Here is a 12,429-nt window from a genome sequence, read left to right as displayed (position 1 = left end):
GAGAAATCTGGGATTTCCTTATTAACAGATGGAAGCGACCTCCGCAAAGCAACCCAATTCCTTCAATTACGTCTCGGTTTGATCCGCTCGTCGAGGTCCACAGAGAGCCGAGCACACCCAACAAACCCACACCCAAAGCAACGACAAACCGAAACAAACCCATAAAAAAACAAGGGAATAAATAAGGGCGCCTCCAACATAGAACCGACTGTAACCTAAAAACTAAATCCTATAGACCCAAGAAACAAGTAAGCTCCATAAACTAGAGGCAGGAAGCATTAGATCTGCAAGATCCAAAAAACAATGAATGTCCACAAACCAAAGACAGGAAGCACTAGATCCACAACGCAAAGTCCCCATTTGACAATGACCCTAATCGGATCTACAACGCAGAATTCCCATTTGACGATGACCCTAACCTAAGAACTAAATCCAATCTACCCAACAAATAGGCAATATCAATAGACCCAAGAAACAAGGAAGGTCCATAAACTAGAGGCAGGATGAATTAGATCTGTAGGACCCAAGAAATAAGGAACATCCAAAAAGCAGAGGTAGGAAGCACCAGATCTACAACATGGAATCCCCATTTGACAACCCTAACCTAGAAACTAAATCCAATGACCTAACAAGCACGGAAGGTCCATAGCAAAGCACAAAGAAGTAAAGGGTAGGACGGCCAGCGCAAGAGCTTATCCAGGGAAACCACGAATAGAGATGCAAAAGTTAGGACGGGCAACGCAAGAGGTCACCTAGGAAAGGCACAAACGGAGAAAACAAAGCCAATGGTTAGATCCATAAACCATAGACAAGAAGAATTAATCGAATCGACCGAATAAACAGGTAACATCCATAGGAAAGCATGAAGATAGAAGCGAACGCTAGGACGGCTAGCGCAAGAGCTCACCCATGAAAACCACGAATGGAGAAAACAAAGCGGATGGCCGGACCCCCGAATGTGCCACTGCCTTTTACACAAGAGAGAGGTGAGAGCAATGGACCACACAAAGGGAAGCAGATATTTTGGTCCCAAACGAACCACAACGCGCTAGTTGTCCCACTAGCGACCCCTCGCGAACGGGAAGTCGACACTGGACACACTCGCGGTAAGAAAACCCCCACGACGGCAGCCCGCGTGCGCACATGCTTGTGCTGGGGATCGGACGACAGAAAGGTGCGAAGTGACATGGCCCGTGGGTACACGTTGGGTGGGAGCCGTGAATAATGGTATAGATATTAGAAGTAAACGTTGCTTTTACACCCCTGAGTTTACACATAGCACTCTAGAGAAATGAGAAATCTACAACCGAGCACCCTATTACTATTTCTCTAGGTTAAACTTTTGCAGAACAGGCCCCTATGAACAACAAAAATACATGAAGGCATTGCGGGGTCTTCTTGGCGCCCAACCACCACGCCATTCGCCGGACCACCATGGAGATCAGTGATGGGGGAGAAAAGCTGAGGTTGGTAACCACGAAACCTGCCGCAAGAGAAAAGCCCTCTATGAAAGTCGGCCATCGACCTTGTTCTAACGTTTACAGTAATTGTAGAAGATATATCTAGAGCTTGCACTAGAATCTTGAAAATGTACTATCTGGGAAGATCCAATTCAACTTCGATTAGATATAATTTATCGATATGATCTCAATCACCCTCAAATAAAATGTGGCTTCTTCAGAATCTTGGATTTCATGGAAGCTTAATTAAGCCCAACCTATACTAAGGAGCTGTTTTGTCTCTGCTGGAACAAAACACTCTACTGTGCTATGAAAACAGATTATTGCAAGCCAGCGGTAGATCCACGCTATAAAAAAAATCCTTCGTTGTCGGTTCATAAAGGGGTTTCACTGCCGGTTTTGGAGTCAACAGCGGGCAAAGGGCAGTGATAGTTCCCGATTATCATTGCCGGCTCGGGGACCGGAGTGAAGGGGTTATCACTGCCGGCTGAAGCTTTTCAGCCGGCAGTGATAATCGGGTGCCGAATCGATGTTTTTGGGGCCGAAAAAATTGAAAAAAAAATTGCACCCGAGGAACCCACGCAAGTCACAAGTCACGCGATTTTTTGTGCAAAATATGCACATGTGCGGTTCGTGCCACTCGACCCCGGAACCTCTCAACTCGCGCAACACATATTTACCATCCCACCACAGAAGTACTAGTGATATCATTCGCATATACAATCCTTTTAACATCTTCTATCTAAAACTTTAAATAATTATTTGGATATCTAAATAATATCAAATGAAAAGTTTTCAACTATAAAGTTGTAGATCTCATCGAGGGCTACAGTTTTGATATAAAGTTTGTCCCCATTCAACATCATATGAAAAAGTTATGAATTTTTTAAAATAAATTATTATCCACTAACACTGCTGGCTCTAACCACCAACCGGTAGTGATAGTCAAGGTTTCATTGCCGGCTCATAACACGAACCAACATTGATAGGATCACTGCCGATTCGTGGTTAGAACTGGCAGTGATTATCAAGTTTCAAGCCAGTTCTATTCGAATGAACTTTTAGTACCAATCTTTAATACGAACCGGTAGTCATATTCCATCACTGTCAACTTGTAAGAAACTGATAGTGATGAACTGAGATATAAACCTATCTGTATAGTAGTGCCACCTCTACTTACAATAATAATCGGAAATAACTGGTCCAAAAGTCAATATTGTAATCGGAAATAACTGGTCCAAAAGTCAATACATTGCTTTGGCCACAGCCTCGTTCTTTGGATACATACTGTACGGAAGGGAAATTTTCAAACTTGGATGCGCACTCGTAGCTTTCATTTGTTTTGAGGTTAGATTGAAAGGATGGATGAAAAAAATTATAAAATAAGTATGAGAATGAATAGATAAATAAATATTATGTGAAAGAAATGGACGATCAAGGTTAGACACGTGTGTATAAGTAAATGTGAAGTTGTATTTCCCACAGTATGTAATTTGTAAACACTTGTAATAGTAGGCGGGAGAGCACATGTATAATACTTGCCTCCGCCATTTCCCACGCGTCTCAAGACACACTCAACGACAACACATAATTGAAATTCGCCAACCCCATTGCAATCACACGGTACCAAAATAACTGGACCACCAATGCTTTACGAATGGTTGTAGCATGTAGGAGTAGCGTGCGGTTAAGTGAACTGGACGGCGGAGCGGTAGTCGGCGTCGGGCCTCCAGTTGGCCGGGATGACGTTGTTGGCCACCAGCGTCTTGCCGGACTCACTGCGGATGCGCAGTGAGAAGGGCGCCTTCAGCGGGTGGTTGGAGTCGAGACGCCAGATGGATCCCCACGAGCGGCGCATCGGCGTCCAGTAGCGCGAGTTCGACTCCATCAGGTCCACCTGCACCACGGTCCCGTCCTTGTTCGCGTACTCCACGAGCACCGCGAGGTAGACGGGGTTCGAGCCCACCTCCACGTGGAAGTTCACGGTCAGGCCTCGGTGGTTGCAGGGCACCCTCCTGAACTGCATGTCGATGATGCCGGCATGGCGTAGCTTGTCGTTGAGACCGGGCTTTGCCATGGCGCCGAATGCCGTGCCGCTGAGGTCGAAGTGGTACTTGGCGACCGGGTAGTAGTTCATGTCGGTGATCATCACCGTCTTGGCCTCGCCGGAGCAGGCGGGGTTATTCTCACTGACGCATCTTATCTAAAGTATTTTAAACAGAACAGGAAGAGATGCGTTACTTTTGACCTCCCGAATTCAACTAGTGACGTCGTTAGCATCGAGGAAAAGAGTTGCAGCCACAATTTGACCGATCAAACTTAAATGATCAGGACAAGTGGACAAGCATTTTAAACTTGTCCCGTACATTGCTAGATTAATTTACGTTCGTACGTACTGTATTTTACCGTACCTGGTAGCATGAGCCGCAGCCCTTGCCGTCCTGGAACAGGGGCTCATTGCCGCACGACGTCATGGACATGAACGGGTACTGGTTCGTGTGCTTGAACCCACACGCACCACCTGCAGATCGATCAATGCATGCATGACACAATGTCAGTCACAGCGCGGTGTCCGGACGGCGAAAAATAACACGGCATGCATAGTAAACATGACAGCATTAGCATCCATGCGTACGCCACGCATCGTGCCGGGACGCACTCGTACTGACGTACATACCGTTGTCGTTGGGGCCGGCGCCGTTGGGAGCGCCGTACCAGGTGGCCTTGGCGGGGAGCCAGCCGGAGCTGGAGGCGAGGAGTCGGCGAGCGGCGGTTGCGTTGTTGCTCACCGGCTCGGCGCGACCGCCGTACGTGGCAAGCACGGCGAACAGTGCAACGAGTGCAGCCGCCCTCGAGGCGATCACGGCGGCCATCTCAGCTCGTACGTACCAGCTGAGCTAGAACCTTCTATGCGCTGCTACTACTTGGCTGTTTTGTGGCTTGATGAGGGACGAGATTGCCGGTGTACTTATAGGCCGGCAACTTGGCAAAGACGACGAGCAGTTCGGCTTTGATAGTCGTCTCCGCACACCGGACGTGCCGTGTTTAGAGGTACAAGGTCACATGGCCACCGAGCCTGCTTGCCATTACAAAATCACATCTTGGCAGTTAGAACATGTCACTATGAACGTACACTCCTACCGTACGTCAATAACTGCTAATCATTCGCTAATAATCTCTGGGCTCGCCTACGTATCGGCCGAACAATTTCTCTCTCTCTCTTTTGAATAGTAGGATCTGGGCAGTTGGATCGAGATCCAATGAGTCCTGCCGCTCTATACCCTATCCGGGACTGCCAAACGGTGATGCAAATCAAGTATGGTCAGACCGTTGAGCTCAACCGGAGAACGAATAGTGATGCAAATCAAGTATGGCAAACTAACTGTTCTCTTTCTGATTGAATTGTAGATATAGCTATGTGACGTGCAGGGCTGGAAAACATGGAGATTCAGTCACAAGTAACTAAAAACAAGGTGAAAAATGAGAGGCGGTTACACCCTTGGTCCGACCGGGGAGATCACCGCCAGTCACCGTTCTTCCGTTGGCTGTGACGTGCCACGAGATGGTTGCACGACGGTTCACCCTTCCACGTGAAGTTCTCAGATTTATGCCGTTCACACGTTTGCGATCGCACGTCATGGGAGCGTGCGAAGCGGAGTGGGCAAATGCACGGATATTCCCTGGAATCCTAGGGCATGCAGTGCGGGAGTGGGAAGGGCCGCCATGGACGCCTTCCTGGTCTCTGCAGGCGGGATCATAAGCGTCTAGGAGGATAGTTTCATGTTTGCCTTGCGAAGGGGTGCGGGTTCTTATGCCTATAACCCTAAAAAACCCTAGAAATTCTCTAGTTGCGCCACTTCCTTTCAATCCTTCTCTCCGGAAGTTGCTTCGGCATTTATGAAATTCTAGTTCTTCCTCTACTTCGTCGGAGTGTGGGAGGGGGGGGGGGTCTATCACCAGATATACGAGATCGTTGTCCCAGGTGGATCCTTGCCTACGCCTCAACACCAGATCATTGTGCCGGTTATCATGGCGGGTCATCATGAATGTACTATATGTCGCCTAGAGGGGGGGTGAATAGGCGCTCCTGAAATTTAAAACTTCGCAGCGGATTAAACAGATCCGGATACTCCGGTAGAGTTCGGATACTCCGAGGTACGAAATATCCGATCTAACCCAGATTATCTGGCCTATACAGGATCATGAAATCAAAGTAAGTTGAGAGAAGTTCTAAATGATCTAAAGGTTACCACAAGTCCTATCAGGTGTATAAGCTTCTTTTCAACAAGAACCTGCAGCTAGAGACTCACAAGCACAAAGATCGGGAAAATCCCCAAAATCAACTTGAACAAAGTAACTTTGCAAGAATATAAAAGAGACAAGGAATTTACCCCGAAGTTTGGCCACTCCACAAAGAAGTGCCTACGTCTCCGTTAAAGAGCTCACAAAGAGTCGGATCTCTTTCAACCCTATCCTCTCCTAGCGACCACAAAGATCAAGCTAGGGATTCTTACTCAACTTGATGGTGGATTACAAACTTCCCATGACACTCCACAAATCTTGAGTGCTCTACGAACAACGTCTTACCGTCTAGGAGCACAAAACTCCAAGAGTGCGAATCGAAAGCTTGACAATGACTCAAATGCTCAAAGATTTGCCTTTTGCTCTCAAGCTCTTAATCACACTCACCAAACCCTAAATCTCAAATCTAGCAAGAAACAAAGCTCTAGATGGGGTTTGGGAGGGCTCTTCAATGCTTTGAAGGTGTTTGTCCACAAGTAGCTTAGCAAAAGTAGCAGCATTCAATTGGAGGGGAAAAGGAGGTATTTATACCCTTTCTCTAAAAACTAGTTGTTACTGTGCTGGTTGACTTTTACCGGAGTATCCGGTCTTGCCCGAAGACTCCGACCAGCACAGAGACTCGGCACAGAACGCTGTTAGAAACTAGCCGTTACAGCAAAATTTGAACTGACCCCGGAGACTCCGATCTTGCCCGGAGACTCCGACCTTAAATATTTAAACCCAAACCGAAGGGCTCTGGCGGAGTCTTACTCGGAGACTTCGGCAAAAATACCAGATCCCGGAGTATCCGATATCACCCGGAGACTCCGACATTAAATATTTTAAGGACTAACCAAGACTCTCTAGGGGAGTCTCACCCGGAGACTCCGGCCAAAAAGGCCAGACCTCGGAGTATCCGGTACCATCCGGAGACTCCGACAATAAAACATTTTAAAGATTAACCGAGACTCTCTAGCGGAGTCTCACCCGGAGACTCCGGCCAAAAATGCCAAACCCCGGAGTATCCGACCCAACCCGGAGACTCCGGACTTAGGCAACTTAGCCCTTTTTCCCAGTGTCCGTGGGTGATTGTGTCTCTCATCTTTTGGTTCTAAAAGGACACTTTGAGCATTGAGACACCTACAGGACTATCAAATGAATCCCCCTTGATAGTACGACATTTCTAAACTCAAATCCAAAAGATAAAATTAATTAAAAACTATTGAGCGACTACAATCTGCTTCTCTTTTCTTTTTGAGGGATGCCATCGTCCATTAAATTCACCAATAGGACTAAATCCTACTCATAATCTCAATAAACTCATTAGTCCCTAGGGGGCCTAGATGCACTTTCACATCAAGGTTGGGTGGCGCGTAGAGATGGTTTTGGATCTAGCAGATATGGCCAGGGAGATGGGCGCATGACTGCTCATAGTGGTTTCAAGCACTCGGATGGCGGTCGTTCATGGCAGACAGTTGGACCCGGACCTATGATCCTAAGCCAACTACTGGTCCCCAAATCTCAAATACTTCATCACTTCCTGAGAGTCAATCTCCTGATCCTTTGGCTTTGGTGGCTGGTGATACAAGTCAAGGTCGCTTGGATCACTGGCCAGAGATGAGATCTGAATGCAATCAAGGTCCTCAAGACACTGGGGAAAAACAACAAGTGATTCCTGCCCCTACAAAGATAAAACAGATGGCTCGTGATGTAAGTACTCATCCATCTTCCCAGGCTATCCAAAAATCACATGCTTCTTCTTCTCAGATGGGTAGAGATTGGGGGTCTAATTTTGAAGTGGGGGCTTGCTTTAGCCGTGGCTCTTTTGATCATTTGGCTCGAGATTGTACTAAGTTTGTAAGATGTGTTCAATGTGGCCGAGAGGGTCACGGGTCTAGGCTTTGTCCTTAGCATCACCCTTGGGAATTTGTAGCACCTATGTCTGGGACACAAAGTGTTGAACTAGACTTTTTCTTTATTGAGAATGTCCATAATGCTATGGCTTTGAAAGAATGCGCTAGTCTTGCTATGATCTCTGTTGTAAAAGGGTCTGCTACAACACAACAGATTGAACAAGAATTTCAAGATAGTTTTGATAATACTTGGTGTTGTCATGCTAAAAAGTTGGATTGAAACTCAATTTAGTATGCGTTTTCCTAATGCTAAGAAGACATATGAATGGTCTCATTTTACTTCCATGGGCATGGGAGGAGGGCTAAGGCTGAAATTAAGGTGTCCAATTGGAACCCAGCCCTTGAAGCTAAGGGTTCTTTACAAATTGCTTGGTTTAGGGTTAGGATGATTCCACATGAGAGCAGGTCTGAGCCAGTCCTTGCTTATGTTGGATCCCTAATTGGTATTACTCTTGAGATTGATAAAGCCAGCATGTACAAACAGGAGTTTGTGAGATTGAAAATAGGTTGTAGGGACATTAAGAAAGTTCCTGCAATGGTTGAAGATTGTTTGGCAATGTCAGATGGCTATTTCTTCTATGATTTGTTATTTGAAAGGGAAGTTCCTAAAGATGAAACTCCTTAGGTGGAATATGTGTCTATTCCTAGCTGTACTAATAAGGCTAAACAATCTGCTGGGCCTAATTTTAGTGAGAGAATTCATAAAAAGGCCAAAATTGATTCTAGAAAAGATGAAAATCAAACACCTATATATATACCAGTGGTGGAAATACTTATATTAAGAGTGTTTCTTCTTTGCGATTGGTCCAAAATCATCCTTATTCTGCACCTCCAAAAATCTATGGTTTTGGGAAAACTTCTGTGAGCTTGGCTCAATCTGTTGGAGGTGGTTCAGAAGCAGTCAATTTGATCTGATTCCTCTTTCTAAGGGGTTCAGCACTGAGAATTTGGCTGGGAAATCTAACTCTGATAAAATTGATGTTCTTAATGATATTGAAGATAGTGATGAAGAGGAAGACCTTCTTTCCGATGAGTTTCAAGATGAAGAGACTTTAAAAGAAGATGCCAAAATCCAAGAGGCTCATCCGATGGATCTAGTAAGATATGATCTTTTGGACCAGGTTGTTAATATCTATGATGTTGCTGAAGATATTACTAAACCTTTTGCAAGTGAGCTACCTCAGGCTGTGAAAGAAATGGGGTTCCCAAGTAGTGGCTTAGGTGATGAAGCTACAGGAGTCCAAGAGGATATCATTGACCTTGTGAAGAATCAAGACATTCCTGACCAGAAGAAAGGCCATGTTCTTCCTACAAAGGCAAGTGAGAGGTGTGCTCACCTGGTGGGCCAAAACATTTTTGACCTTGCTATGAAGAGAGCTAAGAGGAGAAACCTTGAAGGTACACCTCATCTACCTCCTCCCTCTACACAGGACAAAAATTCTTTTGTTGTTCTTCCAGAATCTAATATTGCTAGTAAGGCATCTGACATGGGGGTTATTCTGTCACACCCAGTTTTAAGACCAAACCGAATGTAAACTATATGTATGCTAGGATACGTCACTAGTGGAAAACAGACACGATGCTTATTATTAGAACATTACTTATTACAAGATGACCACACGGGTCTAACAAAAATTACATAATAGCAGAAAGAAAACACAGCACAATGCCCACTCCTCAGGCAGTCGACCGGAAGCTCCACAAACCTACAACTCTACATCGTCTTCAGGATATTCCTCGAAAGCTTCACCTTCTGAAAAGCGAGCGTGAGTATTTCCAATATTCAGCAAGTGGGGGAAAGTATTGAATGGAGGCTTAAACCAAGATTTTTCTATCCTTTAGGGTTTAATTTGCATAAAAGCTAATTTTAAACTAAGGTTACAGAAACCAGCTTTTCAAAAGGAAAGAAGCGTAAATGATATCATTTAACCTCCAAGAATTCAACAATTTCTTTACCATGGTAAACATCCACCCAACTAATCATATAAGGGTTCATGCCCCTCGTAACTGTGAGCATGGCTGAATATTCAGTTTGACACTCTGCAGAGGTCGTACACTTCACCCACGAGTCGTGACCAACTCTTTTGCCGGTACCCATCAGTACCTTACACACTTCTGAGGTGTGTACCGAGAGATCACTACAAAGCTTTTTCAAAGAGTCTCCCAGCGCGTATTTGCCCACTAAGGTTTCACCACTGTACATAAGTGGAGTAACCCTTCACCCTAGAAGCCCCCTCTTATGCCAGGTAGAATCAGGAAGTACCCCTTCCTTCTTCACACATTCATTTGGCTCATACACCACTGGGAGAACATCTAGTTACTTAGCCAAACCATATCATATAGGTCTCATGGTTGTACTATTGTCGTGGGTGGTCGCTCCACAAACCGGTCCTTAATATGGTCTAGGCAAGACCACAAACTAACCAACAAGGTAATCACTAGAATATCTGGAACACATCAACAGACACAAGCTGACATCCCCTTCTTGCCCAAATCCTAGATTCCTAGTTGCTAAATCCCTTAACAACATCAATTATCATATCTTACTTCTTATCTCAACTTTTAATTCCAAAGCTAATGATTCATCACCTATATACTACATGTTCATCTAAAAGCATGGCTAAGTAGTATACTCATGTTACTGAATAAAACATCTATAGAGGAAAACTACACATATTGCTAGTGTTTGCTAAACTACCCTATTTCACCATTAAAATAGCATGCATGTTTTGTAAACCTGACTTTAATTGAAAACTGGGCTCACAACATGGTCAAGACACTTGCCATCATCAAGCTGATGAACGGTTCCTTCAAAGTCTTCTTCTTGGAGATTTTCGAATTGCTCTTGAACTGATTCGTCTACACCAGCACACAATCAAACATAAGAGTAGTATACAAAACAGTAAAAAAAAAACTTGGTAAAAACCCTATAAAAATATTCTACATGTCACTACGAGAATTTGAGCACAAAAATCTCTAAAAATAGAGCTACGGCAAAAAGTTACAAGTGTTACAAATTCTAGGGGTCTTTCTGCAAAACTACCAAAATTCCACAAATTATAATATTATTCCTCAATTGACAGGTCTATGGAAAAGGTCTCGGACACATGGACCACGGCTAGAGGGTCGATCCACGGGTCCACTGTAAGGAATGGTGACGTCACAAGATAAAACTATCTCAATTTCTATCTAAATATGCTCTAGGTTTATCTAAGAGAAAATCTACGATTTGTCATCGAATAACTACTAATTCTACAATCCGTCATCGAATAAATTCTGTTTACTTCTATACCATCGAATAAATGTTTCAGTTCCTTATATGCCATCGGCTTCCGATACTGGCCTCCGTTATACTGTTCATGAACAGTACCCCGAGAATAAAAAAATCTAAAAAAAATTCAATTTTTGTGCACGCTCTATAATTCATAATCAACCCATTTTAACTGTATTCAACTAAAAATACTGTGTAAAATTCAAACTAAAATTTCTCAAAATGAACTACTTTTGTAATACTGTGCATTACAAAGAACTAATTTTTTCATCGCAGGAGATAATTTTAGAAATTATTACATCACATTAGAGGAATATTAGTAAATTTTCTCAGATTTTTTGTAAATTTTTATGAGGCTTAAAAATTGCAATAAGTTACAAAAGTAGTACATTTTGAAGAATTTTAGTTTGAATTCTATACAGTATTTTTAGGTGAATACAGTTAAAACGGGTTGATTATGAATTATAGAGCGTGCACAAAAATCGACATATTTTTTGTGACTTTTTTTATTCTCGGGCACTGTTCATACTGTTCATGAACAGTACATCGGAGGGTAGTATCGGAAGCCGATGGCATATAAGAAACTGAAACATTTATTCGATGGTATAGAAGTAAACAGAATTTATTCGATGGCGGATTGTAGAATCAGTAGTTATTCGATGGCAAACTTTATCTAATGTGTCTAGTCTACCGCTCAAGAGGATTGCAACCAACTCTAGCAAGGTAACTTGCAAGTACGTAAAAGTGGAAACGTAAATACGGTTGAGAGACAAACTCGGCACAAAAGATTTTTATCCTGTGGTATCGATGGCATGAATGCCAATCCTGGTCCACGTTGGAGCTCCACCAAAGATATGCTCTCAGACAGCACCCAGTCATGACTCTTGAGCCACGAAGCCACCAAGGCAATATCTCAAACCGGATGAGCCATTAAGCCACCAAGGTAAGGTCTCATCACTAGCCTCTCTTTCAGTCACTTGCCATCGTGATCATTTCGTAACTTAAGCCACCAAGACAAGGGTCTCTGTGTCACCGTACACGTGTCTAGCCGCCACTCCACACAAGTTGGAGGGTCAACAAGCTTGAACCACCAAAACCCAAGATGTCGACTAGTCACCAAGACTCTAAGGTATCGGCATACCAATTGGTACAAGCTAGGGTTACTCCTTGATCCCTTCTTCAAGCTGCAGCACTTAGCTACAACTCACTCTAGGCATATAAGCATTAAACACACTCTAATCATGTACTTAATCACCTTAGATGATCACTTTAAGCATTTTGGTGGCTTAGATGTCTTCTTAAGTGTGTATGAGCTTTCTCTAGACTCCAGCAGCATGCCACACCTTCAAATGACTGAGTGGATGAGTATTTATAGCCTCAAACCCACCAACTAGCCGTTTTCCCAACGGCTCAGAAAAATTGTTAACACCGGATGATCTGGTGAGAACAGTAGTACTAACACTGGATCATCCGCTAAGTATAACCTCAGAAACTAGTCATTAGA

The 12,429-nt window shown here is 44.0% G+C and overlaps 1 protein-coding gene across 1 annotated transcript; it reads right to left on the bottom strand.

Annotated features, from left to right (window-relative positions):
- Positions 1-2,905: 2,905 nt before the first annotated feature.
- Positions 2,906-4,415, bottom strand: LOC133907545 (expansin-B2-like). Its single transcript, XM_062349606.1, has 3 exons — positions 4,138-4,415; positions 3,872-3,981; positions 2,906-3,663 (listed from the first exon to the last, which is right to left on the bottom strand). The coding sequence occupies exons 1-3, from the start codon at positions 4,331-4,333 to the stop codon at positions 3,148-3,150; spliced, it is 822 nt and encodes a 273-aa protein (XP_062205590.1). The 5' UTR covers positions 4,334-4,415; the 3' UTR covers positions 2,906-3,147.
- Between the last annotated feature and the right edge of the window lie 8,014 nt (positions 4,416-12,429).

The sequence above is a fragment of the Phragmites australis genome, chromosome 24, assembly GCF_958298935.1.
Source record: "Phragmites australis chromosome 24, lpPhrAust1.1, whole genome shotgun sequence".
NCBI lineage: Eukaryota > Viridiplantae > Streptophyta > Magnoliopsida > Poales > Poaceae > Phragmites > Phragmites australis.
The sequence above is the reverse complement of the archived record's forward strand: the minus strand, read 5'-3'. Positions and strand labels throughout refer to the sequence as shown.